This window comes from Scyliorhinus torazame, chromosome 10, assembly GCF_047496885.1.
Source record: "Scyliorhinus torazame isolate Kashiwa2021f chromosome 10, sScyTor2.1, whole genome shotgun sequence".
In the NCBI taxonomy this organism is placed as follows: Eukaryota; Metazoa; Chordata; class Chondrichthyes; order Carcharhiniformes; family Scyliorhinidae; genus Scyliorhinus; species Scyliorhinus torazame.
The window spans coordinates 98,610,258-98,634,839 of NC_092716.1; the positions used below are offsets into that span (position 1 = coordinate 98,610,258).

Here is a 24,582-nt window from a genome sequence, read left to right on the forward strand (position 1 = left end):
TGTGAATAGCTGGGGTCCTAACACAGATACCTGCGATACCCCATGAGTTACTGCCTGCCAATTTGAAAAAAACTTTTTCATTCTTACTTGATTTCTGGCTGCCAACCAGTTTTCTATCCATCTCAATACACTATCCCTAATTCCATGTGCTTTAATTTCACACCCTAATCTCTGATGCGGGACTTTGTCAAAAGTCTTCTGAAAGTCCAAATACACCATATCCACTGGCTCCACCTCTCTACTAGTTACATCCTCGAAGAATTCCAGTAGATTTGTCGAGCATAATTTCCCCTTCATCAATCCATGCTGACTCTGTCTGATCCTGCCACTATTTTCTAAGTGCTCTGCTATAAAATCTTTGGTAATGGATTCTAGCATTTTCCCCAATACTCATATCAGGCTTACTTATTTATAATTCACTGTGTTCTCTCTACCTCCCTTTTGAAATAGTGGAGTTACATTAGCTATCCTCTAATCTGGAGTGGCTTAGCACACTGGGCTAAATAGCTGGCTTTTAAAGCAGGCCAGCAGCACGGTTCAATTCCCGTACCAGGTGCCGGAGTGTGGCGACTAGAGCTTTTCACAGTAACTTAATTTGAAGCCTACTTGTGACAATAAGTGATTTTCATTTCATCTGCAGGAACTGTTCCAGAGCTTTATCAAATCCTGGAAGATGACCACCAATGTACCCACTACTTTTAGAACCATTTCCTTAAGTACTTTGGGATGTAGATTATAAGGCCTGGGGCTTTATCTGCCTTCAATCCCATCAATTTCCCCAACGCCATTTCTCTATAATATTGATCTTCAGTTCCTCCCGCTCACTAAACCCTATGTTCCTCAATATTTCTGGTATCCAATTTAAGTCCCCGTTTGTGAACGGAACCAAAGTATGTGTTCAGTTGCTCAGCCATTTCTTTGTTCCCCCATTTCAAATTCCCGTTTCTGATTGTAAGGGACCTACATTATCTTCACCAATCTTTTTCTCTTCACATACCGATTGAAACTTTTACAGTCAGTTTTTATGTTCCTTGAAAGTTTCCTCTTGTACTCTATTTTCCCCTTATTAATCAATCCCTTGGTCCTTCTTTGCTGAATTCTAAACTGCTCCCAATCCTCAGACGTGTTGTCTTTCATGGCCAATTTGTATGTGTCTTCCTTGGATCGAGTACCATCTCTAATTTCCGTTGTAAACCATGGATTGGCTACCTTTCCCATTTTACTTTGTGTCATTCTGGAATAAACAATTGTTGCAGTTTGCCCATGCGCTCCTTGAGTGTTTGCCATTGCCTATCCACTGTCATTCCTTTAAGTAACATTTCCCAATCTATCACAGCCAACTTGCGCCTCATGCCATCATAGTTTCCTTTATTAAGATCAAGGACCCTAGTCTCAGAACCAGCTACTTCTCTCCACCTTGATGAAAAATTCTATCTTATTATGGTCGCTCATTCCCATGGTGTCTCAAGACAACTAGATTGCCAATAATTCCATTCTCGTTACACAACACCCAGACTAGGGTGGTCTACTTATTAATATAGATCAAGAAAAATAGTGATATTAATGTTTCCTGTCGGTCAGCCAACTTTGTGTCCATGCTGCCACTGTCCTCATTATCCCGTGGGCTTTTAACCTTCCTAGCCAAGCCTTTTACGTGGCACTTTTGGCAAACGTCTATCTGTAAGTAGGTTCTTTCTTCCACGAAACAGTAGGTAGTGGGGGCAGCTCCATTGACTCCCACGAGTTCGGTGCTGCCAGGCGCGTGCGCTTGCTTTCTCGTGCATTTTGGGTAACTGTCGTTGCTGAAATGGGAAGTTCAAGCGTGTGCGCGCGCTGCCAGCCGACACCGGAAACTGTTGTTGCCATGGTAGCGCGCCCCTATGTTTGCGAAGGGGAGGATGGCGACGGACGACTTGGGCGTCTGGCTGGGAGCGCAGAGATTCAGCGGAGCGGGGGCCCGGTCTCGGCAGTCGGCAGGGCGGCGAGCATTCACTGTCACCCCCCTCGTCGTCGATTTCGGCAGATTGCTCCGACTAAAAAATGCAGGTCACCCGATTGCAGGGGTAAGAGGGGCAGCAGACAATAAGTCTAAGGAGAACAGTTGAGCAAAGGGAGATTGGGAGAGCCAGGCTCGGAAATTAACTGTAAAATACCACTGTCAGGTGTGAGAGACACTCAACAGGATACAATCAATGGCTTTCGTCTAGGATCAGAGGTAACTACTCAAACTAAGGCTAGAAAAGGCACTGACCAGGGACAAGCTTATCACTTCCACGTACAGTGCAATCATACATACAATTTAAGAACCATCAGTAAAAGAATGGCCAGAGAAGAATGATTACAGCACAGAAGATGACCATTTGTCTGTCATGTCTGGCTCTCTGTCAGAGCAACTCTGCTAATGTCACTCGGCAGCCTTTTCCCTATAGCCCTGCAAATTGTTTCCCATTGTATAATTACCCAATTCTCCTTTGAATCTGCTGTCATCACAATCCTCAGGCAGTGAACTCCAGATCCTAATCACTCACTGTGTCAAAATGTTTTTCCTCATGGTACCTTCGGTTCTTTTGCCAAATACCTTAAAACTATCTCCTTTGGTTTTCAACCTTCCTGCCAATGGCTACATTTCTCCCTATAAGAGCAGATGATGTAGGAGCAGAAGTATGCCATTCAGCCCATTGAGTCTTCTCTGCCATTCAATGTGATCATAACTGTTCTGATAATCCACTACTCTACTTCCCTGCCTTATTCCCATAACCCTTGATTCCTGTACTGATTAAAATATACCTTTGCCTTGAATAAACCTAATGACCCAGCTCTATAGCCCTCTACAGTAATTAATTCCACAGATTCACTGCCCTCAGAGAAGAAATTTCTTCTGATCTCTGTCTTAAATGGACGACCCCATAATCTATCATTATGCCCTCTGGTCCGAGACTCTCCCACAAGCAACCTATCTACTCTGACCAGATACCTCATGATTTGGACACCTCTACCAAGTATCATCTCAGCCTTCTCCAAGGAAAAGCCCCAGCTTCTCTAATCTATCCATGTCACTGAAGTCCTTCATGGAATTATTACAGCATAGAAGATCATTCATCCCATTAGTTTATGCTGGTTTTCCCAAGTGATAATTCATGTACTGCCACTCCCCTACCCTCTCTACATCTAGGCATATTCCTCTTTTTGTGATATTTAGAAAACGTATAAAAATCTACAGCACCGAAGGAAGTCACTCTACCCATCATATTTGTGGCGCTTGAAAGACGAGACTCCCCAGCCTAATCCCATTTTCCAGCACTTATCAACTTTTAAGTACAGCCAGCTTTCGATATACTCCTTTTTTATCAATTTTGACTCCATCAAATGTTTCAACTCCCTCCTCTTTCACTTTGACTGTGGCAACACCTTCTTCCGGACTAACTCCTCTTTAAAGGTAGCTGATTGTTCCAATACAGTTTTACTTGCCACTTTTGATTGTAGTTTACCTGGGCCAGATTTGTTCTCAATCCTTTTAAGATTAGTGTCCCCTCTCCAATTTTTTTTTTAACATTGTATTTTCCCTTGACTTTTCTAACCTAGATGGCCTAAACCACCTTATACTATAATCACTGTCCGCCAAAATGGTCTCCTACTGACAGTTGATCTGCATGACCCATCTCATTCTATAGAAACAGATCCAGCAATGCCTCTTTCCTCATTGTGCCTGAAACATACTGATCTAGAGAAATCCTTTAATAACACTTCAGAAACTCTTTTCCTCTCTGTCCTTTATACTATTACTATCCCAGTTTATATTAGGATAATTATGGATTGCCCCATTATAGTTATATAGTTTTTGTACTTCAAATTTCCTGCCTCAGTATTTACCCACTAGTTGGTGGCTCTTGGTTCTTGCAAAATAATTTCTCTCCTTGAGTTCGCTAGGTAATCCCCCCTCTTACATCTCATTACATTCCTCTTACCGAACCTAATACCTTATTTCTTTCTCTAATGCCATCTGTCTCTCCAAATTCTGAGTGCCTTGTTTTTCCTCTCGGTTACTTCTAGATTTCCAAGCTAAATTGGTTATAACCCTTCCCAATGGCACAGCAAATTGCACCTCAAAGAGATTGGCGAATGCTTTGTTCAGTGGCAACAGGCCTGTCTCGGTCCCATCTTCCACAGGTCCGGTTGCAATGTCCAAGATATCTAAAGCCCTCACTCTTGCACCATGCATCCATTTACTCCATCCTCTTATTCCTATACTGAGTTTCACGTGGCACTGGGTATAATCTGAAAATTACTATATTTGAGGTATTGCTTGCTAGTTTCTTTCAAATAACTGTAAAATTTGCCTACAGGACATCATGTGTCTTTCCACCCCCCCTTTTCCTACCCATGTTATTGATGCCAATCTACGGGCAGCACGGTGGCGCAGTGGTAACACTGCAGTCTCTCAGCGCCGAGGTCCCAGGTTCGATCCCGGCTCTGGGTCACTGTCCGTGTGGAGTTTGCACATTCTCCCCGTGTTTGCGTGTGTTTTGCCCCCACAACCCAAAGATGGGCAAAGTAGGTGGATTGAAAACGCTAAATTGCCCCTTAATTGGGAAAAATGAATTGGGTACTCTAAATTTTTTTTAAAATTGATGCCAATCTGGACCATGACTGCTGGATGTTCACCATTTCCCCTCAGAGTGTTCAGCAGATGTTGAGTGATATCCTTGACCTTGGTAACATCCAGGATTCATGCCTGTGGCGCTATCCACAAAACTCTAAGCCTTGTAAATGCACTGCAGTGATGCTGGCTTCAGCTTAAGTTCTAAAACCTGGATCTTGAGCTGCTCCAGCTGATGATATTTCCTGCACATGTGGTTGTTCAGGCCACAAAGAGTTCCCACATGGCACAGAATATGCATTGCACTCCACAAAAAGGAGATACTCTGCTGTGCCTCTATTTATTAGATGTTTAACTGGCTTAATACAAATAAACTCAATAATTAAATGAATACTCACTAGCCACTCATCAATCAGCTGCTTCCCTTGTGCTGATTGATGCCACTTTACTTTATAGGGAGTTAACTTAAATATTTTACTTAACTCTTACTATCTGTATACCCCAGATTTTAATTTGTAGAATAATTCAGAGCTCTTTGATATTACAATTACTTGCTGGTAATTTTATCCCCTAGATCTGATTAATTAGTTGAACATTGATTGTAATTATATGATAAATTGTCTTTAGTTTTTATGTTAATTAATTTATCAAGTTTTATTTTATAGTTGATTAATTTCAATTAAAAGCTTACCAGTATACCCGTCCCACGTGACTCCTTATCCTTTGACCTGACTTCACTGTGCAATGTTCCCGTTGCTCCCTTGCGGTCAAGATTCTCAGCCTGACAGCAGAGCTGCACCAATACCCAGCCTCTCCTTTTCTCCTTCTCTTCTTCTGCTTCTCTGATCTCCAGCCTTGCTTTTTGTGCTGCCCCTACCCCAGGCCTCATTGCTTGATGACATTAATGGACATTAGGAAGGTAACTTTTGGATTGTAAGCAAGCTAGTATGGTGCATGTATTCAAAGAACATAGAAACATAAGATGAAAACAAATTACTGTGGCTGCTGGAATCTGAGACCAAAGAGAAAATGCTGGAAAATCTCAGCAGGTCTGGCAGCATCTGTAGGGAGAGAAAAGAGCTAATCGTTCGAGTTCAGATGACCCTTTATCAAAGCTAAAAGACAGAGAAAGTGGAAAATATTTATACTGTGGAGTGAGAATGAAAGATGAGTCATAGCCACAGAAATCCAGGGAAATAGGGCGCTATAAGCCACAGAAATCAAGGGGGAAAGAGGGCTAATGGCAGTCCCCAGAGAGAACAAAAGATGTGAAAGGCCAAACAGCAGAGAAACTAACCTCAGAGGGTAAACTGTGACGGATGTGGGGGAGGGGAAGGGGGAGGCAAAGGGGAGAAAGGGTAAGGAAAGGTGGATAAGATGGGGGAGTTAAATATATATAAAGAATGAACAGAAAGAAAGAAGTGGTAAAAGACAATTAAAATGAAATGGAATGAAAACAAATGGGTTGAGGTGGGGTAGAGCTAATCATCTGAAGTTGTTGAATTCGTGTTGAGACCGGAAGGCTGTAGCATGCCTAACCGGAAGATGAGATGTTCCTCCAGTTTGCTTTGAGCTTCACTGGAACATTGCAGCAGGCCAAGGACAGACATGTGGGCATGGGAGCAGGGTCTTGTGTTAAAATGACAAGCAACGGGAAGGTCAGGGTCCTGAATGCGCACAGACCGAAGGTGCTCAGCAAAGTGACCACCCAGTCTGCGTTGGGTCTCCCTGAGGAGACCACATTGGGAGCAGCGAATGCAATAGACCAACTTGAAAGAGGTGCAAGTGAAATGCAGTAGAAACATAAGAGCAGGGGTAGGACATTCAGCTCTTGTGAGTCTGCTCCGCCATTTAATAAGATCATGGCAGATCTGATTGTGGCCTCAACTCCACTTTCTTCTGCTCTCCAGACTCCTTGACGCCCTTGTCTACCAAAAAGCTATCCAACTCAACCTTGAGTAATTTCAATAACCCAGCCTCCACTGTTTGTTGGGGAAGAGAAATCCACCGATTATCAACCACCTGAGAGAAAAGAAAATTCTCCTCATCTCCATCTTAAAAGGAGGCCATTTGGCCCACCATGTATGCACCGACTTTCTAGATGAGCATTGTGACTTAGCATCATTCTCCTGCTTTTTCCCTGTACCCTTGCACATTGTTTCCATTCAAATAATCATCTTATGTCCTCTTGAATGCCTCAACTGAACCTGCCTCCACCACACTTCCAGGCAGTGCATTCCAGATGTGATCCACTCGTTTTTTTATTTTTTCTCACAAAGTTTGCTTCTTTTTCATATCACTTTAATTCTGTGCCCTCTAGTTCTCAATCCATCTACAAGTGGAACAATTTCTCCATATCTACTCTGTCCAACCCCCCACCCTTATGACTTTGAACATATCCGTCAAATCTCCCCCCGGAGCACAGTCCCAACCATTCCGATCTACACTCAACTGAAGTTCTCAGCCTTGGAACCATTCTTGTAAACCTCTTCTGCATTCTCTCCAATGTGTTCACATCCTTCCTATCGTGTGACACCCAGATCTGTACACAATACTCCAGCTGAGGTATAACAGGTGTCTTGTATAATTCAGCATAACCATGAGGAAAGATCTTCTGATTCACCCTACAAAGTCCCCTGAGGATCTTATATGTTTCAAAAGATCATCTCTCATTCTTCTAACCTCCAATAGGTATAATCTTTCTTCGTAAGATGAGTTCTTCATCCCAGGAATGAGCAGAGTGAACCTTCTCTGAACTGCTTCTAACGCAATTGTATCCTTTTTCAAATAAGGAGACCAAAACTGTACACAGTACTCAGATGTGATCTCCCCAAGACTCCGTACAACTGCAGTAAAACTTCCCCACTTTTTCCCCTTGCAATAAACTCCAACATTCCATTTGTCTTCCTAATCACTTGCTGTACCTGCATATTAACGTTTTGGATTCATAGACTAAGACACCCAGATTCCTCTGCACCACTGAGTTCTGCAATCTATTTCCATTTAAATAGTATCCTGTTTTTCTATTCTTCCTGTTAAAGTGGACAAGTTCATATTTTCCCACATTATACTCCATCTGCCAACTTTTTGCCCACTCACTTAATCTATCTGTATCCCTTTGTGGACTATTTACCTCCTCATGCCAACTTACTTTCCTACCTATTTTGGTGTAATTGGAAAATTTAGCTACCATACATTCAGTCTGCTCATCCAGATCATTGATATTGATTGTATAGTTGAGGCCTCATCACTGATTCCTGTGGCATTCCACAAGTTAAAATTTGCCAACTCGAAAATGACCCTTTTACCCATACTCTCTGCTTCCTATAGCTAACCAATCCTATATATGCTAATATGTTATCCCCTAAACCCTGAGCTCTAATTTTGTGTAGCGACCTTTGATTTGGTACCTTATCAAATCTCTTTTGGAAACCCAAGTACACCACATCTCTAGGTTCCCGTTTATCATCCTTAGTCAAACACTATTTCCCTTTCCCAAAACCATGTTGACTCTGCCTGATCCCATTTTGATTTGATAAGTATCCTGCTATAACCTCCTTAATAATAGATTTTATCAATTTTCCAATGACAGGTGTTAGGCTAACTGGCCTATAGTTTCCTCCTTTCTGCATCTCTTTTTTGAATAATGGTGTTACGTTTACTATTTTCCAATCTGCTGGGATGCTTCCAAAATCTAAGGAAATTTGGAAGATTCTAACCACTGTCTCCACTGTCTTTGCAGCCATTTATTTTAAGACCCTAGGATGTAGACCAGCTGGGCCTGGGGACTTGTCAGCCTTTAGGTCTAATAACTTTTCTCGTACCTTTTCCCTGGTGATGGTGTTTGTTTTAAGTTCCTCCCTCCTTTCACCTCTTGAGTTTCAAGATAGCAGTTACTAACTGCTTATTTACTCACAGATTGTGCATCCTTCTCAAAGAGCTTTCCTTTCTCGATGGTATAAATCTTAACATAATGTTGGCTCACTTAACATTGTTTCACTTTAACATCATTAATAGTGTCAGTATACTTGTTTAAGGTCGCCAGTTTCACTTTAAAGTTGTTTGACACTGACTTCATCTGTGGCCTGCCTGCACACACAACCTCTCGTCTCCCTGCTGCCTTCCTTGCCTCAGAGCATTGCTTTCTGGCCTACGTTTACTTCAACATGGTACTTTGGCATGTCTCCGCCTTGATTACTCTCCAGCCTGCCTCCTCTGTAGCCTTGCCTCCTGCCCCCACTCCAACCCTCTGTTCTTACCAGGGTCTATTTCAACTGCTCACTTCGCTGCTGGCTCTGATTCTGAACTGAACTGCTAGCTTCCATCTAGTGGCAGATGTTAGTCAGTGCAGTAGTCCCAGAATTCCAGCAACATCTTGCACTACCCAAAGTCTGCCACTAGATGGAGCCTGGTCAGCCTAAAATTACCACGGTGTTAATTAGAAGAAATATAGAGAGCAGGATTCTTCCATTCGGTGGCAGAGTGTCCACGCCGTCGGAAACGCAGTCGCGTTTCACGACAGCATGAATGGGCCGCTGGGAGTACCGATTCTGGCCCGTACAGGGGGCCAGCACGGTGCTGGAGCGGTTCATGCTGCTCCAGCCTCGCATCCCGGAGCGAACTGTGTGCCGTGGGATCCGCGCATGCGCACCGGCGCCAATCCGCGCAGGCGCGGTGGCCTCCCTCAATGCACCAGCCCCGACGAAACATGGCGCGGGAGTGCAGGGGCCGGCGCAGATGAAAATACGCCTGGGGAGCGAAAGGCCGGCCCGCTGATCGGTGGGCCCTGATCGCGGGCCAGGCCCCATCGGAGGCCCCGCCTCCCCGCGCCGGTTGGGAGAATCGCCTGGGCCGCCAGAATTTCCCGGGCGCCAGTCCGACGCCCTCCCGCGATTCTCCCAAGTCTAGTTCCGCGGGCCGCAGCCGGAGAATCGCCGGAGACACCCAAAATGGCGATTCTCCGGCACCCCCGCTATTCTCAGGCCCGGATGGGCCGAGCGGCCAGGCCAAAACGGTGGGTTCCCCCCGGAGCCGTCCACACCTGGTCGCTGCCGTCGTGAGCAGTGCATGAACGCTGGGGGGGGGGGGGGGGCGGCCTGCGGGGGGGGGGGAGGGGGGATCCTGCACCGGGGGGTACCTCAAATGTGGGGTGGCCCGCGATCGGTGCCCACCGATCGTCGGGCCGTCCTCTCTGAAGGAGGACCTCCTTCCTTCCGCGGCCCTGCAAGATCCGTCCGCCATTTTCTTGCGGGGCGGACGTAGAGAGGACGGTAACCACACATGCGCGGATGACGCCAGTTATGCGGCGCCGGCCGCGTCATCTATGTGGCGCCGCTTTTACGCGGGCGACAAGGCCTGGCGCGTGTAGATGATGCGGCCCCTATCCTAGCCCATTGTCAGGGCCTGAATCCGTCGGGAAAGGGGCCGTTTCGCGCCGTCGTGAACCTCGACAGCGTTCACGACGACGCGGCCACTTCGGCGCGACAGTGGAGAATCTCGCCCTACATTTTTAGAGTGGCCGCTCAGCCCATTTGGGCCGGAGAATCGGTGGCCCGGCCGCGTACAGCAGCCCGCGACCGGCGCCGGGCCAAATGCGCCGGCGCCAATAGCGCCAATTCTCCGCTCTGCGGAAAATCGCGTGCCGGTGTTGGGGCAGCGTGGCCCGGTTGCTGGGATTCTCCGGCCCGGCCCTGGGCTGGGAGAATCCCACCCATAATGTCTTGTATTTCTTTTATATTTAATGATGTATTTAAATTTTCAAGTTACTTTACCTAGAAATACACAGTACAGTATTTCAACTTGTACATTGGTTTTTCCTGACGACAAATGTCTGAAGGAACCGAACCCTGGGCTGGATTCTCCACTCCCGCGCCGAAGTGGCCGCGCCGTCGTGAACGCCGTCGCAAAACGGCCCCGATCCCGACCGATTCAGGCCCTGACAATGGGCTAGGATCGGGGCCGCGTCATCTACACGTGCCAGGCCTTGTCGCCCGCGTAAAGGCGGCGCCGCATAGATGACGCGGCTGGCGCCGCATTACTGGCGTTATCCGTGGTTGGCGCATGCGTGGTTGCCGTCCTCTCTAAGTCCGCCCCGCAAGAAGATGGCGGACGGACCTTGCGGGGCCGCGGAAGGAAGGAGGTCCTCCTTCAGAGAGGACGACCTGACGACCGGTGGGCACCGATCGCGGGCCACCCCACATTTGAGGTACCCCCCGGTGCAGGATCCCCACTCGCCCCCGCCCCCCCCAGCGTTTACGCACCGTTCACGACGGCAGCGACCAGGTGTGGACGGCGCCGGGGGGAACCCGCCGTTTTGTCCTGGCCGCTCGGCCCATCCAGGCCTGAGAATAGCGGGGGTGCCGGAGAATCGCCATTTTGTGTGTCTCCGTCGATTCTCCGGCCCGCGGAACTCGACCGGGCCGTTCCCGCCGCTTGGGAGAATCACGGGAGGGCGTCGGACCGGTGTGCCGGGAAATCTTGGCGGCCCAGGCGATTCTCCCAACCGGCGCGGGAGTGGAGAATCTCGCCCTCTGGCTTTAAAATGTATTCCTATGGAAACCCACATTCACTTAAAGTCGATTCATTTAAAGTTGAAATTTTCAGGAACGCAATCACAACTTTAAGTGAAGACGCTCAACATTGACATTACTTGACACCTAGCTCAGGTGTTCTCGTACTTGAGAAGATTTCAAGGGGTACACCAAAGTCACCAGCAGCAGAGAAACTCTGTGGGCAAATGAAGCTTCTCAGACACTAGGGTTACAACCTGTCCAGTTCATGGTCTCAGAATTGGACTACATTCTAGTGTGGGAGAATGGTAGGATGGGGGAGTGGTGTAGGGATAGTGGGTGTTGGGGGGGTGGGGGAAGTTCGGCATGGGAAGAGTGTTTGGAAGGGTAGTCGGGGGGGTGGGGGGGGGGCACTGGTGTATGGTTGGGGGTGTAATTGGGGGATTCTGGGGTGGGGGGGATGTTGGGAGTCAATTCTATAGTTAACCAGGAGTTAAAAGTGGTTTTAATCCTTGTATCGTTTCCTGCATAACTATTCTGCTATGAGAGTGGGAACTATACAACATTTCCATTTAAATCCTAAGATTCCCAGAGCAGCGTAATTGCCCATCAGAGATTTGAACCTCATGGGCAATTCCCATGCGGTCTCTGCTTGGGGACTTCCAGGGATCCCCCAGTGCATCTTTTAATGTACTTCCTGGAAACTTTCCTTTGGGGAAGAGAAGTTCTGTCGGTAGTCTTGCTGAATATTATCACACTGAAATTAATTGATATGAAGAATACCAAGCTATGTTCTGCATTATTGTCTTTGAAACACAAGATGAAGTACGCAATCTAATTTATTATTTGTAGACGGGAGGTTCTAATTTTCTATCTTGGCCCACAGTGCAGCAGAGTTCACTCTGCCACAAGTGTTTGATTTGATTCCTAGCTTGTATATTTCAGTGGATCGAGGGCTCAATTCTATTCCATCTGTTTTCTGTGATATGAACTGTTTTCCCCTCAGTAATTCTATGACTAGCTTTGGGGTTGTAGCTGTGACTTGCTTGGATACCAATGCTTATGGCCAACAACTTGCTGAATGAAAGGTTGTACTTTTGTTCTTTGTGAGGGAATCAACATGATTGTTTTGTCTTTGCTGTGAGGTTTAATATGTGGATATCCCAATGTGTTAATGAAAAACAGTTTGAATTTCATTTACACTGCTCTTATTTGTCCAGGTTTATTTTTGATGGAGCAATGCATTTGTGCTCCTGTAATACTGAATAAAAATCAATGAATGCCATTGAACAGCTGTTTGCATTATTTAAATTTCTGCTCCCAACCTGAGAATTTTTCTTCCTGTTGAAATGGATGAAGACCGCATGCCTTGGATTAATTGATCCCTTTTGTGCAACATTAGGTATATACGGTGGGGAGGACATGGTGTAGTTGTCAAGCAGAGGGAGAGTGGGAAAAATATGTACAGACAATGTAAAAATATGTACCATGACCAGAACAACAGTTCACTGAGAGAGCTCCCAACCACTTGGTTATACATTTAATATTTTGTAGTTACTGTTCTCTCCCTTCCCCACCACCCACCACCACCACCATCATTTAAGGTTGTAGCAGTGAAGTACAAAATGACGCTTTTGCTGTAATTACCTTAACTGTGTCACCTTCTAAAAATACTGAATAGTGATTTTTTTTTTGTCAATGTTAGTAATATGATGCATATGTGTAATCAACATGTGGCAAAGTATGAATTGTTTGTTAAAAATATCAGATTGTGATTTTGATAAAAAGATGAAATTGTTTCTTTATTTAATGGCAGTTTATGTAAAACTGGTTTGTAAATGCAAATGTTAGTGCTATATGGCAGATTCAATTTTGTACTTATTAATAGCTTGCCATAAAATATTTACATAATCTAAAGATATGTGGGAATGTATATATATTTTATGTATATTGTGTGTATATATAAACAACAAAAGGCTTAAAACAAGAGATTGAAAAGTGTAGGACATTTCTTTGATTGATGCTTTGTGATCCGAGTGTATCATTCCATCTGAGGGCTGCACAGTAGCACAATGGTTAGTACTGTTGCTTCACAGCGCCAGGGCCCCAGGTTTGATTCCCGGCTTGGGTCACTGTCTGTGCAGAGTCTGCACGTTCTCCCTGTGTCTGCGTGGGTTTCCTCCCGTTTCCTGACACAACTCCCGAAAGACGTGCTGTTGGGTGAATTGGACATTCTAAATTCTCCCTCTGTGTACCCGAACAGGCGCCGGAATGTAGCGACTAGGGGCTTCTCACAGTAACTTCATTGCACTGTTAATGCAAGTCTACTTGTGACAATAAAGATTATTATTATTCAGCAAATTCATCATTGGCCTTCCATCTATTGCAGGTCAAGAGTAGGGTTGCTCGCAGATGATTGCACAACGTTCAGTTCTATTCACAACACCTTAGACAACTAAGAGATCCTTGCCCACATGTAGCAAGACCTGGACAGCAAAGGCTAGTCAATGACCATCTACAACAAGATCCAAATCTGATCAACTCGCCTTGATATCCATTGGCATTACCATTGTCAAATCCCTCATCCCTCAAAACCTGGGGTTCCACATTCAACCAAAACTTAACTGTTCCTGCCACATAAATAATATGGCTACAAGATCAGGTTAGAAGCTGTGGATTCTGTGATGAATGAGTTTCATATCAGTGGTAGGGAAACAATTGGGGAACATTCTGAAGGAGGGAATCTATCTCCACTTGGAGAGGCAAGGTTTGATCAGGAATGGCTTTGTCAGAGGGAGATCATGCCTAACAAATTTGATTGAATTTTTTCAACATGTGACCAGGCGTGTAGATGAGGGTAGTGCAGTTGATGTAGTTCAAGTGGATTTCAACAAAGCTTTTGACAAGGTCCCACATGGGAGACTTATAAAGAAGGCAAATGCACATGGGATACAGGGTACTTGATAAGGTGGATTCAAAATTGGCTTAGCTGTAGGAGACAGAGGATGATGACAGACAGCTACTGTAGTGACTAGAAGCCAGTATTCAGTGGCGTACCACAGGGTTTTGAGCTGGGTTCCCTCTTGTTTGTCATTTATGTAAATGACATAGATGACTATGTGGGAGAAAGAATCAGTAAGTTTGCAGATGACACAAAAATAGGCCGGGTGGTTAACAGTGAGGTTGAGTGTCTTGGTTTACAGCAAGATATACGGAATGGTGAAATGGGCAGAAAAGTAGCAGATGGAATTTAACCCTGAAAAGGTGATACACTTTTTGGAAGGAATAATGTGACAAGGAAGTATTCAATGAATGGCCTGACACTGCCAAGTTCTGAGGAACAAAGGGACCATGGATGTTTGTCCATAGATCTCATAAGGCAGAAGGGCAAGTTAATAGGGTGGTGAAAAGGGAATATGGGATACTTGCCTTTTTCAATTGAGGCATAGATTACAAAAGCAGGGAGATCATGTTGGAGTTGTATTGAACTTTGATGAGGCCATAGCTGGAGTACTGTGCAATTCTGGTCACCACATTATAGGAAGGATGTGATTGCACTGGAGGGGATGCAGAGGCGATTCACCAGGATGTTGCCTGGGATGGAACATTTAAGTTATGAAGAGAGGTTGGATAGGCTTGGTTTGTTTTCGTTGGAGCAGAGAAGACTGAGGTGCGACCTGATCAAGGTGTACAAGATTATTAGGGGCCTGGACAGGGTGGATCGGGAGCAACAGTTCTCCCTAAGTTGAAGGGTCAGTTACAAGGGGACACAAGTTCAAGGTGAGGGGCAGGAGGTTTAAGGAGGATTTGAGGAAAACCTTTTTTACCCAGAGGGTGGAAACAGTTTGGAATGCACTGCATGGGAGGGTGGTAGAGGCGGGTTGCCTCACATCCTTTAAAAAGAACCTAGATGAGCACTTGGCACGTCATAACATTCAAGGCTAGGGCCAAGTGTTGGCAAATGGGATTATGTAGGCAGGTCAGGTGTTTTTTATGTGTGTATCGGTGCAGACTCGATGGGCCGAAGGGCCTCTTCTGCACTGTATTCTTCTGTGAACGTCTGATTCCCCAAACCTGTCCTCCATCTACAAGCATAAGTCAGGAATGTGATGGAATACTCTTCATTTGCCTGGATGAGTGCAGCTCCAGCAGCACTCTTATCAGCTCAGCACCATCCAGAACAAAATAATCTGCTTGATAGGCAAACCATCTGCCACTTTAAAAATTCACTCCTTTCACCACCAGTGAATTAATTGTGGCGGTATTGTATAACATCAAGAAGCTGCACTGCATCAAGTATTGTATAACATCAAGAAGCTGCACTGCATCAACTTGTTAAGGATTCACCCGCATGTTCCAAATCTGGGACTTTTACTAACTAAAAGGACAAAGGCTGCAAGTGCATGGGAACATCACCAGCTCCAGGTCACACAACGTCCTGAATTGGAAATATGTCACTGATCCTCCCTGATTTTGCTCTCAACAGGTACCAATGGAGAGTAAAATTGAACAGATTGTAAAATGGGCATCTGACCTATTCAGTTATTTATTGGACTCTATCCTGCTAGTCACTGTTTAGTCACTGTTTCATGGATAAATCTAAGGTTTACTTAAAGAAAAGATTGTACCAAGCTTTTGATGTTAATTGCATTCTGATTGTATGTTTTTTTTCTGCTGGTTTGGGGGATGTGCAGTGTGGTGTTCGAACCACATATTTCAAGTATAGCCATTCTGAGAACTTTTGAAGTAATTCAATAGGTGATTAGCAACTATATGGCATGTGACAGACACACAGGATTATACACAGGACTCAGTTCTGAGAGGGACAGGGTCCACGATTCTTTATAGGCTATTGAACAGAATCTCCAATTGTGGGACTTATATTTGGCTGCCTATGTTCAGTTCTTTAGAGTCAGTCTTGTAACATAAAATATTGAATGTTTTAGGTATAAAACCTTCCTTCAGAATTATTTTGCTTTTTCAGGGTTAGTCCTGTGTTGATAATCAGGGCAGCAGATGTGTATTAGGAGTTTTTTAAATTTCAAGGAGTTTAGTCTTTTATCTAATTACTATAAATGTACTGTTTATACGGAGTTCTTTTGTCTGTTTTATAATTAATAATTTATTGTTCACACCATGGTTTATTTTTTGTCTACCAAAAGTCCATGAAATCACTTCATCATAAGCTATATTCCAGTAAGCTGGACAATGACAGCAACAATGTCACTGTCTGACGCTTGCATTTTACTGTATTTGCCTGGAATATTGGGAAGATAAAGATGTGGTCTTGTAGGGATTGAAGGACTGCTTATAGAAGCGACCAGTGACATTGATGATAAGACCATATCTAACATAAAAATGCAAAAGAGTAACTTGTAGCTTTTCTATCAAGAGCTACAGGAGAGAGCTGGGCAAAGGGATTATTTTTGAGTTGGTGTAGCAAAGGATACATTGACGTAATGGGCAAGTCACCCCCCGCCCCGCCTTGTGCATCTTCTGTGGTTTTATTCACAAAATGTAGATCTGTGTTTTCAGTATTTCATCTTGCACTATACAGGGTACTATTGAAATGTGAGTTATAATAATCAACAGCTTTTCATTACTGTGGCTGTACAAAGAGCACCTGGGGACATCAGACCTATAGAGGAACAGCAAGATAAAACTCCTGTGGCTTTTCCAACAGGAGGGGGTGTGCCCTTTGATCCTTTCAACTGAGATATGAGAAACATTGGCATTTTATTTCTGAATGTTGAAATGTCACTCTTTGCTATTCTGGTGGCTCTTCGGTACCTTTTTGGGGAGGATGCGCTTATAAAAAGTTGAGATTTATTTCTTGGCTTTGCTTTTACCACTTGATTTGGTCTCAACACATTAGTTGGGATATTACCTCTGCTAAACGATGGCAGTGGAGGTGTGGGTGGGCTGTAAAATTATGATTCCCAATGATATCATGCCAGCATGCGATTTCACCAGGCATGGATGGTGAACCAAGAGAGGATGCCCTTCCAATTTGGAAATGAACAGCTAAAGGCCAATTAATATAGTTGAGGAAGCAATTGTCACCAATTTTTATGAGCACTTCAGAATTTTACCAGCAGTGCACAGGCCACATGGGGAGTCAGAGTCTCAGCAATGTTTGAAGGCCAGAAACCGTTGGGGCTGCTGTGCTCGGCAGACATTCATGAGCTACTTCCAGATGTTAGATCAGCAACATTGCTGAAGATTGTGCCTGTCCTGAGGGGCTATGGCTAACCATAAGACATAGGAGTGGAAGTAAGGCCATTCGGCCCATCGAGTCCACTCCACCATTCAATCATGGCTGATTTCAACTCCATTTACCCACTCTCTCTCCATAGCCCTTAATTCCTTGAGAAATCAAGAATTTATCAACTTCTGTCTTAAAGACACTCAACGTCCCGGCCTCCACCGCCCTCTGTGGCAATGAATTCCACAGACCCACCACTCTCTGGCTGAAGAAATTTCTCCTCATCTCTGTTCTAAAGTGACTCCCTTTTATTCTAAGGCTGTGCCCCCGGGCCCTAGTCTCCCCTGTTAATGGAAACAACTTCCCTACATCCACCCTATCTAAGCCATTCATTATCTTGTAAGTTTCTATTAGATCTCCCCTCAACCTCCTAAACTCCAATGAATATAATCCCAGGATCCTCAGACGTTCATCGTATGTTAGGCCTACCATTCCTGGGATCATCCGTGTGAATCTCCGCTGGACCCGCTCCAGTGCCAGTATGTCCTTCCTGAGGTGTGGGGCCCAAAATTGCTCACAGTATTCTAAATGGGGCCTAACTAATGCTTTATAAAGCTTCAGAAGTACATCCCTGCTTTTATATTCCAAGCCTCTTGAGATGAATGACAACATTGCATTTGCTTTCTTAATTACGGACTCAACCTGCAAGTTTACCTTTAGAGAATCCTGGACTAGGACTCCCAAGTCCCTTTGCACTTCAGCATTATGAATTTTGTCACCGTTTAGAAAATAGTCCACGCCTCTATTCTTTTTTCCAAAGTGCAAGACCTCGCACTTGCCCACGTTGAATTTCATCAGCCATTTCTTGGACCACTCTCCTCAACTGTCTAAATCTTTCTGCAGCCTCCCCACCTCCTCCATACTACCTGCCCCTCCACCTATCTTTGTATCATCGACAAACTTAGCCAGAATGCCCTCAGTCCCGTCATCTAGATCGTTAATATATAAAGAGAACAGCTGTGGCCCCAACACTGAACCCTGCGGGACACCACTCGTCACCGGTTGCCATTCCGAAAAAGAACCTTTTATCCCAACTCTCTGCCTTCTGCCTGACAGCCAGTCGTCAATCCATGTTAGTACCTTGCCTTGAATACCATGGGCCCTTATTTTACTCAGCAGTCTCCCGTGAGGCACCTTACCAAAGGCCTTTTGGAAGTCGAGATAGATAACATCCATTGGCTCTCCTTGGTCTAACCTATTTGTTATCTCTTCAAAGAACTCTAACAGGTTTGTCAGGCAAGACCTCCCCTTACTAAATCCATGCTGACTTGTCCTAATCCGACCCTGCACTTCCAAGAATTTAGAAATCTCATCCTTAAAAATGGATTCTAGAATCTTGCCAACAACCGAGGTTAGGCTAATTGGCCTATAATTTTCCATCTTTTTCCTTGTTCCCTTCTTGAACAGGGGGGTTACAACAGCGATTTTCCAATCCTCTGGTACTTTCCCTGACTCCAGTGACTTTTAAAACATCATCACCAACGCCTCCACTATTTCTTCAGCTATCTCCTTTAGAACTCTAGGATGTAGCCCATCTGGGCCCGGAGATTTAGCAATTTTTAGACCCCTTAGTTTCTCTAGCACTTTCTCCTTTGTGATGGCTACCATATTCAACTCTGTCCCCTGACTCTCCGGAATTGTTGGGATATTACTCATGTCTTCTACTGTGAAGACTGAGGCAAAGTACTTATTCAGTTCCTCGGCTATTTCCTTGTCTCCCATCACAAAATTACCAGCGTCATTTTGGAGCGGCCCAATGTCAACTTTTGCTTCCCGTTTGTTTTCAATGTATTTAAAGAAACCTTTACTATCATTCCTAATGTTACTGGCTAGCCTACCTTCAAATTTGATCCTCTCTTTCCTTATCTCTCTCTTTGTTATCCTCTGTTTGTTTTTGTAGCCTTCCCAATCTTCTAACTTCCCACTACTCTTTGCCACATTATAGGCTTTCTCTTTTGCTTTGCTGCATTCCCTAACTTCCTTTGTCAGCCATGGCTGCCTAATCCCCCCTCTGATAACCTTTCTTTTCTTTGGGATGAACCTCTGTACTGTGTCCTCAATTACTCCCAGAAACTCCTGCCACTGCTGTTCTACTGTCTTTCCCACTAGGCTCTGCTCCCAGTCGATTTTCGTCAGTTCCTCCCTCATGCCCCTGTAGTTACGTTTATTTAACTGTAACACCTTTACATCTGATTCTACCTTCTTTCTTTCAAATTGGAGATTGAATTCAACCATATTATGATCACTGCCTCCTAAGTGCTCCCTTACTTTAGGATCTTTAATCAAGCCTGGCTCATTACATAACACTAAGTCCAGAATGGCCTGTCCCCTCGTGGGCTCCATCACAAGCTGTTCCAAAAAGCCCTCCTGTAAACATTCAATGAATTCCCTTTCCTTGGGTCCACTGGCAGTATTATTTACCCAGTCCACCTGCATATTAAAGTCCCCCATGATCACTGTGACCTTGCCTTTCTGACATGCACTTTCTATTTCGTGGTGCATCTTGTGCCCCTGGTCCTGACCACTGTTAGGAGGCCTGTACATAACTCCCATTATGGTTTTTTTTGCCTTTGTGGTTCCTCAACTCTACCCACACAGACTCCACATCATCCGACCCCATGTCGTTTAGTGCCATTGATTTAATTTCATTCCTAATTAACAAGGCAACCCCGCCCCCTCTGCCCACCTCTCTGTCTTTTCGATAGGTTGTGAATCCCTGGATGTTTAAATGCCAGTCCTAAACCCCCTGCAACCATGTCTCTGTGATGCCTACCACATCATACCTGCCAGTCACAATCTGGGCCACAAGCTCATCTACCTTGTTCCGTACACTGCGCGCATTTAAATATAGCACCTTTAATTCTCTATTGACCGTCCCTTTTTGTTTTCTTAGTGTGGTGGACCTTGGTTTACTGAGCCTTTCCATACACTGTGTCACATTTTGTGGGATGGGGACTATTGTAACCTCTCCTGAGTTCTGTCTTTTCGTGCTTTTTTGTATTCCTAAGCAGCTATGCTTCCTACTGATTACTTCACCTCTTGGTTCCCTGACTTTCCCTGACTAACCTGTGCACTATGATGCCACTGATTGCATTGGAGGGTATCCAATGCAATGGCTCTCAAGCTCATTTGACTTTGATTTTTTTAATACCTCGGGCTCATCAGGGATCAACTAGCCCTTGAGAAGGAGTGGTTTACTCGGTCATTTCAGTTAAGAGTCAACCACATTGTTATGGATTTGGAACCTCGTGTAGGCCAGACAGAGTAAGGGTGGCAGGTTGCCTCCCCTAAAAGACATTAAGCATGCAGAGTACGGAAGGGTGGTCTCAGGCTGATGAGTGTTCTTTTGATCTGCAGAGGGGATGCTTTCAGGCTGAATAGGGATGGCATGCAGTTGAGGATGGGAGTTTCTTGTTTCCGAGGGCTGTTCTGTGAATGTAGGCTTCCTCCTGGACAAGCTGCATTTAGGCCTAGGCCCTGTAAACATGTGACCAGCACCTTCTTTGTCAGATGACAATGTGGTTGCAGTTTCAAGTCCCATCCACTGATAGAGATTCATCAGCCACCTGGCCTGCTGGAGGTAAAATTCTGGCCATTGTTTTCTTTGTCATCAGACGCTGATACAGATCCAGTGAGCAGCTCCTCCATTAACTGTGTATATGGCTCCTCTCTAAGGTGTAGCAACACTGGTACCTTGATTTCAGGTTTGTTGCCGCAAAATCGAAGGCGAGGTTAAAAGCATCTGTCGTTATCATGATTGAATATTTTTGAAAACTTCCATCACAAGTGATGCAAGATTATAATTTGATCTGAATTATTCTTGTTAAATAGATCAGTGCAACAATTACTGCATGAAGTGGCCTGTAATAACTTGTGTCACTACCCCTTGTGCTGGTGCGCAGTCAATTCCAACCTCACTTGGTCCAGAGTCACAACACAACTGAAATTAAGAAATATTTTGCAGAAAAAACACTCAAAAGTGTTTGCCCTTAGCTGCCCAATAACTACAGTCACCAGGTTTGTAAATATAAACCCCATTAAATGTATTAATAACAGTAAGTATAATTAAATATGCAGCAAATACAACAGGTTTACGATTATCTAATTCCTAACCCCTCATTTAAACTTGCCCCATCTTCTATATATGTATATATATAATATATATAATATATATTTTAAAAATATATATATTGTCATGCAAGAATGCCTTTAAGAAATGGATGTGTAAGCAATGTACCTTTAAGAAAACAGTGCTGTCAGAGAGTGGGTGGGGCTGGGCTTGAGGTCAGCCATTTTGCAGGTTTTTAGTTTCAGTTTAAAAGCAGTGTCTGTGTTTTTCCAGAGAGCTGCAAGTTTTGTAGTTTGGTTTTGCTGAGAGCAGCTAAAATGTGCCTGGCTGGTTTTGCTGAGAGCAGTTTAAAAGTAGAAAGCCAGTTTGCGACAGTCTCTGCCATTCTACAGAAAATATATATATCCTTTAACCTGATGTGATACTGTTTAAAGGTGTTAAGTCTCTTGGAAGTTTGAAGGAATATTTTAAGGAATTATTTACTGTTGCAATATTTTCTGAGTTATCTTTGAAGTACGGGGTGTTAAGAGATCCAACGTTTATTTAAGATGTTAAGTTGAGTTCATGGAATAAACAGTGTTTTGTGTTTAAAAACCCACGTGTCCATAATTGTAATATCACACCTAGGGAAAAAGCCGTGTGCTAGGAAAAGCAACAAATCCATTAAAGGGAGAGGTTGGTTGAACTCCATGATACATTTTGGGGTTCTGAAAAGCCTCGCCCATATATATATATTTATGTACACACAAACACAGAGGGGAAAAGAGGGGTGTTATTATGACACCCTGGGTGAGTGCACAGTCAGTTCCAACCCCACAGACCCCAGAGTCCTAACATAAGTGAAGTAACCAATAATTTGTTTATTTTCCTCAGACCTTTGGCCCTTGACTGCTCCAATGAGTTACAGGCACCAAATTTTAAGTAAAACATTTAAAAAAATTGTTTATTTATAATACAAGAAGAAACGAGCATGGAATGACAAAAACAAGGGTCTGCTCAACTAACTATTCCCCATACCCCGTCCTACCCTCTCCCCAGATACACACAAGATAGACAAATGGTAAGGGGTAGGAAAGGATGAAAATTAAAGGGCTTAAACTGGAAAATGAAAGGTGAGTATCTTAACTGCTGAGGTTGTGGTCTTTGTAGGTGATGTTTTTCTCCGAACGTGAGGTGTTGCAAACCATCGGTGGGTTTGGGATCCTTTAATATCTACCTTCAATTTGATCTTTCAAGCTGCGAGATTTCTTCAGGACTTGCACAGATTATTCCCCTCAGATTGGTGCAATTCTCACTTGCACCCACCAGATGGACCATCAATCTCATTCACTTCTAGAGGGTTGAACTGGATTTTCGAACAGCCTCTCTGCCAGCAGGTGCCACTCGAATGGAAATATTCCACAGGTTAAACTGACTGCAGAAAGAAAGGTCAGTTCAGCACCCTAGCCTTCCAATTAAAGATTTAAACTTTCACAGACCTGGCTATTGAATGCAGTCTTTCAACCAGTAGTTAAACCTTCGCAGGCCTGATAGGGAGAGCGTGCATAAACCTGCTCCTGGAGTCTCAACAGAACAGAAATGACTACTTGCCCACAGCTCCCAGGTTATATAGAAAGAGGAAAGTATTTTTGTCTCAAGTCCCCAGCTGGGAGAGATCTTCCAGTGGAACTTTTCACAGGCTGGCTGGAAGCTTTTTAAATTGCGATGCAGTGAGGTGACAGAGAGAGCCTAGACTGGCTATATGCTGCTTTCCATGTCTGTGCAGAACTAAGGGACAAAATGGAGTGTGCCTGGGCTTTTCCAGAATCACCTGGAAAGCTCCACCAATCGCAATCGAGAAACTAACAGAAGACCTGGATTTCAAAAGTGCTGATAGGCTGCTTGCCAAGTCCATCAAAATGACATCACGGGCCATGCCACAGAATATACTGAATCAACAAGGGGTCTGACTGGTCAGTCCAAATTGCAGCTTGCGGGGAGAGGGCAGTTTCCGCTGAGAACCAAAAGTCTGTAATGTTGCTGGACAGGAATTAAAAAAGAGAAACATGGATCAGACAAGTATTTGACAAGTTCCTTACAGTGTCCTTTGTTTCAGATGGTTGCTTCTAGTACACCTTCCTTCAAGGCTTTCAGTTTGAGATTTCTGTTCCAATCTGTAATGGTTTTTACTGTAGATTCATTCAGGCCTCTGTAGTTTCAGAAATACAGCAGATTTTCTGGAGAACACATGAAGGAGGGAGAGAGAGCAGGTCCTTTCCCCTGAGGGTCCAGGTCTGTGTTTTCCTTGGCTCTCTGAAAATCATCCTTCGCAGGCAGGACCCGATCACTGCTTGTTACCAGGCAGAATATAGCATTTTGGTCAATTCAAGAAATATTTTGGTCTGCATATTGGCCACCAGCAAACCAATCGAACCAAGTTGCACCGATCTCTATGATGTTAAAAGGTCTGAGTTTTTCTTTTTTTTTTAATAAACATTTTATTGAGATATTTATGGTTTTATAACAATAACCGAAGAAACAGTGTACGTACAAATATAAACCTAGTGCAAAAGCCATCTTTCTCCCTCACAGGTCCCACCTTTTCTAACACCCTACTCTAAACTAAACTAAACCCCAACCCGCCCCCCCCACCCCCGCCTTTGTGCTGACGGTTAATTTTCCGCAAAGAAGTCGATGAACTTCTGCCACACCCGGACGAACCCTAACATTGACCCTCTCAAGGCGAACTTGATTTTCTCCAGACACAGGAAGCTAGCCATGTCAGTTAGCCAGGTCTCCGACTTCGGGGGCTTTGAGTCCCTCCAAGCCAATAATATCCGGTCTCCGGGCTACCAGAGAGGCAAAGGCCAGAACGTCTGCCTCTTTCTCCTTCTAAATGTCCGAAACACTCCCCTCTCCCACCCACACTCTGGAAACTACCCTGTCCTGCATCCCCCTTGGTGGTAGGAGCAGGAAAATTGAGTCCTGCCTCCGTAGGAAGTCCCGCGCCTGCAGGTACCTAAACGCATTCCCTCCCGTCAATTCAAATTTCTACTCCATCTCCCTCAGGCTGGGAAAGCTCCCCTCTATAAACATATCTCCCATCCTCTCGATCCCTGCTCTCTGCCATCTCCGGAACCCTCCATCCAGCCTCCCCGGGGCA

General features: G+C 44.6%; 1 protein-coding gene across 2 annotated transcripts in view; it reads left to right on the top strand.

Annotated features, from left to right (window-relative positions):
* The first annotated feature begins 1,876 nt into the window (after nt 1-1,876).
* LOC140430789 (uncharacterized) overlaps nt 1,877-24,582 on the top strand; it is a 448,181-nt gene continuing 425,475 nt past the window's right edge. For both annotated transcript variants that reach the window (XM_072518479.1, XM_072518480.1), the window contains exon 1: nt 1,877-2,063. In XM_072518479.1, coding sequence (XP_072374580.1) covers nt 1,881-2,063 — 183 coding nt within the window. In that variant the 5' untranslated portion in view covers nt 1,877-1,880. The remainder of the gene's footprint in view (nt 2,064-24,582) is intronic.